A 7,422-nucleotide genomic window follows, 5' to 3' on the forward strand; every position below is an offset into this window, starting at 1 on the left:
GAAAGAGGCACATCTTTGCCTCATGCCCATAATTTAGGTTAAAGACAACCCCAAACCAGCCACCACAGGTACGGAAGAAAGGACAACGTTTACACACAATGCGAGATCAGAGGTTCAGTTTTGTTACGGTTGTCTGCATGTATGGCTGCGGAGTCTGGCTGCCGATATTGAACGTGGGCCTAGTGCTCGCAGGAGGGTGGTGACTCAACAGTGCCACCAACTCGAGCAGCAACAAAACACGGACCTTTGGAGCAACGTTGATCTGCTCTCCCGCTGGCCGCTGGGGGAGCGCCGGTAGATCACAGCAGTAAGGGTAGAGGCTACGGCACTCATGAAATGGCGGGGCAGAAGCTGCTTGAGGGTGTAACGTACACATGCTATAGGGGTGTGCACCAGAAGACAGAGGTCGTTGGTTCTGCAGTACAAGGTGGATGGGTGACATGGACTGAAGGGGCTCTCGTAATCCTGACAGGAAAAACCACCCCTTGCTCCTACGTTCAGAAGTTTAGACGTACCTTAATTGGGACAATTGTGTAGCTCTTTTCCCCGATGACTGATTTTTTTATTACTTTTTGCCTCTTTTATAGAATTTTTTTTTTTTAAATCTCAGTTGGCTCTGTGCATGAGAACTAACTCTAACTATCAAGAACGTTTATATCCAAAGCAATGTACCAAACTGTGCCACCAATCCTTGCGCTCTGCTGTTCCACTGCTGGTAAGCGCAGCTTTCCCCTCGGACGTGGTAAGGGATCACCCAGCGCAGAGTGCAGCACGTCAGCTGAACAGCAACGCCCAAACAAGGAAACAATGAATTCAACAACACTGCAGTTTAGTCAAACGTACACATTGCTATACGTGCAGTCTAAGGTATCGTGGGAGGTTACGTCTGAATAACCTGCAGCAGGTAACCAATCCATCAGTTAAGTGTTCAAATTCCTCATCTCTGTTGAAATTGGTATCACATTCTTCTGAAACGAAATTATTAAACTTAGCAATTCCATGTGGTGGCCATTAAGAAAAGGTGGTCTAATTTATGTTAGGGCTGGCTCCACAGGAGTTTTCTGCTCTTGCTAGTCACCGACAGTCTTCTCTAACAACCAGCTCCTTCCAGAGCAGAGCCAAAATTGTTCCCGGCGCATTGATGGTAGCTGTGATGAGAACACCTGGGGGTTTTACTGGTTAGAAAAAATAGCAAGCAACCCGCACCAATTTTGACATTTTACATCAATCTACTGCTGCACAGCTGATGATAAAGAATACTATACCCATAAGCTATCAGATAGTTGTTTATTGTAACCGCAGACCCTTTTCATTTCAAGTTAAATCTGGATTACAGTTTCCCACGTATCCTTGTGAGTGCCCTTCAATCATGCAAACAATAAGCAAAATAAAAAGACTTTTCAGCTCTACGTGTTCTACCACCACCAGCACTCAATGTATAGCTTTCTTTTAAAAATAAATACATTCGTGTGCTGTGTCATTAGAAGACATAATCTTCTCTCCTCCCTTGGTTCTTTTAAAAAGTCTGGAAGAGAAGAAGATGCTCAAGTTTTATTCATTAATTCTCCTAGTCTTCACATGGAACATGGGAAGTCGGCTCTCTTTTCCTTGTCAAGGTGCAGCACAGCCATCTTCCCACGCAGTAGGAGGGAAACATACCCACCCTCTATCTCGGCACCATTATTTTCAGGTTTCGGGAACGGTAATGTAGATGTTTTTAAGATGCCTTAAATCAACATCAAATTATCATACAGTCATAGAACAGACTGTTTAAACTACTAAAATCAAGGTACGATTTTAAATTTTGCCACCAAAAATTGCAGATATGACTTTATAACCAAGATTTAAACAAAGCAGGGAATTATAAAGCAGTCTGCACATACAGCGTACTGCCCGGTTAGCTTGTCAAAACCGATCCTTTTACAGTACAGTGCGATCGCCTCAGCCTACAAATGGCTGTACCTCAGCTTCGTCCAGTGTCGCAACAGAGGGTGTTTCTGCATTTGAGATCCGACCGTACGGCAGAAGTGAACTACTGCTCTTCCTTTTCCCAGAACTATCGTTAGCGGTCCTGTCTGCACCAGTGGATACCCCCTCGATGGTGAATTCAGACCTGCCCGAGTAAGACAGTTTATTTAGGTCGGTGAGTGTCTGCAAAGCACAGGTCTAGTAATGAGGATCACAGTCTTCCACCAAGCTGTCGGTGATGTAGCTGGATTCAAGGACGCTTTCGTAGTAGCTTTTTTCTGCAAATGTGTTCACGGTCCAGGCAACCACTTGAATTCCTTTTGAAGACCAGTGCCTCACATACTCTCTGCAAGGAACAAAGACACCGTAAGAGGAAGGCTGACTACCATATTTAAGGCAGACGGTTCTGAGGCTACAACTGAGTTTTAGGCTTACATCAGTATCGCATCAAGAACGACAGTGCGTCATCTTTTGGTGTTTTATTACTGTAAACAGGCAAAAGCAACAGTTTTCTTCCCCTTTGAGATTAAACTTAGGATCTAACATAAAAATACAGATTGAAAAGAGAGGCTTAAAATAATAAAATAGCATGCGGTAAAGAAACTATCTAAACAACCTTACGCAACACTAAATGGAACATATTGGTTAACATATACTATGTGAACTCCACCCTCACATACTAATAGAATGATATTGCCTCCCGATACTTTAACACTTACTGAGAAACAAAATTTTTCTGTATGAGGAAAGCTGAAACCCCACACAATCGCCACAAGAAACTGTGTATGCTCCAATCTAGAATGACATCCATCATCATATACAAATAAAGTTTCCAGGAGGAATTGAAACGGGGTGTCCCATCTCCAAAATGACTCAGATGCCAAGGCCTGTGCGTTAGTGCTGTTACAACATTTGCGTCAGCTTGTCTCATCTGGAAGATCAAGGAGAAAAGACTGTAATTCATACAAAAGCAATATAAATTGGGAGAGGTTAGATACGAAGTGCTAGCTTGCATTTGCAGCTCTACTGGAATCCTTCTCCCCCTCCCGCCCAGATCCTTTTGTAACTTTTTTAGAAAGCTGTTTATGAGATTTTACTGTTTTTTCTTTAAAACATAATGAATAAGCAACAGTTCTTATGTTAAAAAAATTGCATAACAGTCAGGCAATGGAATAAAATGCATAGTAAATGGACTTGGTAATGAGAATTAGAAAACAGTTTTAAGAATAGTTTACATTTACACCAAAATATGAGGCTTATTTAACAGGGACCTTGCACACAGATACCTGGCCATATGCCAACTGTAAGAGCGACGCACTTTTTTCTACATAGCTTTCAGAATGGAGGGAATTGCTGTAGATTCATATGTGCGCCTAATGAGCGCAGAGTGATCTAATAAGATTATGCAGGAGACTTATGATTTATGCTTTTTTTTTTTTTTTTTTTAAGGCCTTGGCAATTTTAACAACCCAAAAGTAATCTGGAACTGGGAGTTGTAAATCTTATTTAAATTCCCAGGCAGAACCAAAAAAATCCAAAGTAAACTTTTAGGAAACATCACCTTATAAACAACATCTGGCATGAAAGAACAGACTACGCTGCTGTTATACAAACGCGGAAATTCCAGGTAGAGTTGTTTTAGGGCGTCAACTGCCTGCCAATCAGAGATACACACAGATGTTATCTTTATACATATGCTCATATTTACTTTATACTGCAAAGTCATTTTAGAATAAAGCCCTTCAAAAATACTTTCCTGATTTGCGTAACAAGATTGAAATGGAGAGGGGGGAGAAGAAAAACAGCATCTTGTTTATACCATTAACACAGAAATGACATTTTGTTTTTTGCAACAAAAGTCCTTTTCATGATTCTGTTTACAGCAACAAGTAGCATTCTCAGTGTTTGAAATACCCTTAAATATATTGTGGATAAAATTCTGAAGTACTACCTAGGGTTTAGTTCAAGGGGAGAAATTAATTTGTTTCCATATTTTGCTATGCTAAAGAAAAAAACTATTCTAATTTGCATAGTATGTTAATGATTGATCACCTGTATCTCCCTTCAGTAATGCAAATTATAGACAAGCAGGACCCTTAGTTTGAGGCTGGAGGTGAAACACTAGCTCCCCTCCGCACAGGCAGGGAATTCACTTTACTTTGTTACACGATGGTGCTGTGAGCTGAACTCAACACTCACACAATTCTCATGCTAATTTTAAGTTGCAGCTTCCCAGGACAATGGAATAGGATGAGGGAACATCTTGTCTTTGCTTTGACAGCCCGACTTTGGATGACACAAAGAGCAGACTCAGTCTCACTCATATTAGAGGGGGGACTGTACCACACATATCAGTTCGAGACCAACAAAAAAAGCAGGTTAGAAACCCAAAGAAAGGGTGAAGGAAGGTGTCTCAGTACAAATCACATACACAGATTTGCATGGCCTTTGACATCGAAGTAGATTATAAGATTGTGATGCATAGACTCCACAACAGCTTCTCTCAGAGTTGGTACCTTTTCACCTTGGAATTTGCTCCTGTAGAAACAGAGAACTCCTCACTGGAATGCAGTCAAGATACACACGTGCACGCACAGGGGCACACACATCCCCAACTACACAGAGCTGTTTCCTAGGCATTCCTAAACATAGTTTCCTGATACACTAGTATTAGAGGTGGGATCAAGCACCACTAGCAACGGCAGTGGTGGCTCTCTCACCCAGTAAAAGGCTGCACGTGTAGAGGGATATGTGCACATCTCCTTTTCTCCCAGAATCCCACTAGACAATTATATCCTTCCAAATTCAAGGTCTAATCCAACGCTCACTGACCCCGTGTCCCACACCGAAACACTAACCTCAGTTCTTCACCTCCTTCCTCAACTACCACAAGCATGCATCCAGCCCCAACTGCTGACCACCTATCCACCCACTTCATCCTGCTTTGACTGCACTCCCTAACGCTGAGCCAGAAACGCAGATCCTGGCAGAATAAGCAAGACAAGCTGAGGATGCAGGAGAAGCAGCTTAATAAATTGTTCCCGATAAGGCGACAGTGAACAAGAGCTGACCAGCGGTAACTGCCTATGTGGAAGTTCTCGCTGTGTGGTTCAGGTGATCACCTTTCGTCTCAGGAGCACACACTAAAAGTTCCTCCTCTAAAATGGATTCACTTATGATACCGTAGAAGTTGCATTGTCATCAAAATTGGATGCCACTGGAAAGGATCTAATCAGCCACTGGGGTCACAGCTCCTACCTGAGACTACCCAGGAAATCTGTCTAGCTCCTTTTCAACAGTATAACCCTGATGTTTGGAATCCCCAAGATGCAATCAGTCAAGAAATATATGTGACTAAAATGAGTTCTAGAAGTAATTACTCAAGCCAATTTTGACGTACAGTGAAACTCCCAGTATCTTTAGTGTCCTGCTGTCAATTTAGGGGAAGCTTATGTAGAGATTAACCTGTTTCACATTAGACGCCTATGGATTTTGTCCTTGAAAGCCAGACATCTTGACCCTGCTCCACTGTTCCTATTGCAAGGATGGGTAAGGAGATACAGTCTCATACACTTCTAAAATCAAATGAGAAGTAACATATGGGACTAAGTTTTAAATTTACAAAACTTTTCATCAGTGACAGATCAAATTAATAATTTTGTTTATCAAGAATGTTTTTTTTCACTGTTGAAACAGTAGTTTCAGAATAGCAATAGTTAATTTACCATAGCCTATGTTTTACAGATGGATTAAGCCTCCTAATTTCATCAAAAGTCAAGTCACACAATCTTCCAGACCCATCAGTTGTCCTTTCTACTGTTTCATCATGCATTAGAATGGGAACACCGTCTGCAGTAAATTCAAGATCCAGCTCAACACCCGTTGCTCCATTCTCAGCTGCCTTAAAAAAAAAGGAAAAAAAAAAAAATCACATACACAACAGAAGAGACAGCTTTAATTTAGATTTAATTTAGATTTAATACAGGTACAGCTATAATCAGTTTGTATTCTGGTAAAAAATCATAAACTATTAGTGTTCTTTTCAGTAAGCTTGATCTGCAGAACAAAGTAGGTTTTATCCAAGCTATCGTGAGAACCATTCATAGAGCAACTGAAAGCATATAATCTATTTTACAGATAAAACCATAGAGATAATGTCTCGGTCTTGGGATTGGGACTGTTTCAGGATAAAAATGCAGAAAAGAATCCTGCTCTCTCCTTCCGGTTCAATAACTCCCGAGTCCTCAAGTTATGTTACTTTCTAAAAGAAAAGGGAAACAAATGCCTATGGTTTAGACAATTTATAGATTAACACTTAGAAGCCAGAATTAGAGCAGGCCATCAGATCATAAAGTCTTTGCTTGCACAAGAAAAAGCTTTACGGAACACAGGTGCAATATTTCCTTTAAGAGTCAGATTCACCATTCATGTGCAGTACGGTTGATCCACCACATGCAGTAGATAGACACAAAGCTTCGCAGAAGCACCACTTACCATCCTTTTACTGAATAGGTATGTATGTAGGCAAATCACTGTGCCTACCAGAGGAATCCCCATATCAGAGAGCAATAAGCAGCTGGGCTGCCTTAGAACATTTCATACGTCCTGCTCCTGCCCTGGCTCTTTCCCAGGAACTCCTCAGAAAAGCACCTGAGTGAACTGCATACAAGATGAATTGTTCTGAAGGCCAAATGCTCTCCTGGGAAAATGGCCAATGCACTAGAAAGACAAATGCCAGGTATGCACTAGAGGTTTCTGCCAAGTAAGGATCTCTATTGTGCAGTCTCAGAATTTGTCAGAAGAGCCCTACCTCACCCAAAGGTAAGAAACCATCAGAGCAGCAACTTATCATCATCACAGGTACACTATGTTTGAGAGACTGCTAATCACGATTTCAGATGATTCTCAGAAACAGATTTTGAACCCTGGCTGCACCATGATGCCTCGCAGATGAGGCAGCAGTAAGTTTCATGGCAGGGCTGTACACAGTGAAGTTCTCACAATATCAGATTTTTCTGTAACTGTGGATTCTCATCACAGATCTTCAAGGCTTAAAAAGCAAAGGTCCTGTTACTAAGTTGCTGTCTGCTCTCTATATTCTGTTGCAACGTCAGCAAAATACAGTATTTCATTATTGCTACACTGCTAAAATATCCATCAGCACCAAGAATATAACAAAGTTCCCGCAAGACTCAGATCTGATCAAACTGTTCGGAATCCGCTTGGGGATGAAGGACTGACAAGCCATACAGCTTGCTGCGGCAAGTCGGAAGAAGCTGGAGTTATTCGGGGTGACGAGGGCTTGGTGCTTGCTGAAAAGGCAGATTATCAAACATAACCCAAGGCTTGTATTACTGCCCGCCGATCTCAGTCTCTCACCCACCAGACCGATGGGGAGACGGGCTCCCCGAGGCTCGCTCTCTCTCTCCAGAGCATTCGGCAGCTTTGCCTCAC

At 41.9% G+C, this 7,422-nt stretch overlaps 1 protein-coding gene across 1 annotated transcript; it reads right to left on the minus strand.

Annotated features, from left to right (window-relative positions):
• Window positions 1-1,273: 1,273 nt before the first annotated feature.
• On the minus strand, window positions 1,274-7,404 carry GDE1 (glycerophosphodiester phosphodiesterase 1). The gene is given in 7 exon segments (XM_009324829.1): window positions 1,274-2,314; window positions 2,688-2,899; window positions 3,530-3,622; window positions 4,389-4,506; window positions 5,694-5,869; window positions 7,133-7,280; window positions 7,352-7,404. Coding segments are annotated over 7 exon segments (948 nt in total). The 3' UTR covers window positions 1,274-2,166.
• Window positions 7,405-7,422: the final 18 nt, after the last annotated feature.

The sequence above is a fragment of the Pygoscelis adeliae genome, unplaced genomic scaffold, assembly GCF_000699105.1.
Source record: "Pygoscelis adeliae isolate BGI_AS28 unplaced genomic scaffold, ASM69910v1 Scaffold85, whole genome shotgun sequence".
Taxonomy (NCBI): Eukaryota; Metazoa; Chordata; class Aves; order Sphenisciformes; family Spheniscidae; genus Pygoscelis; species Pygoscelis adeliae.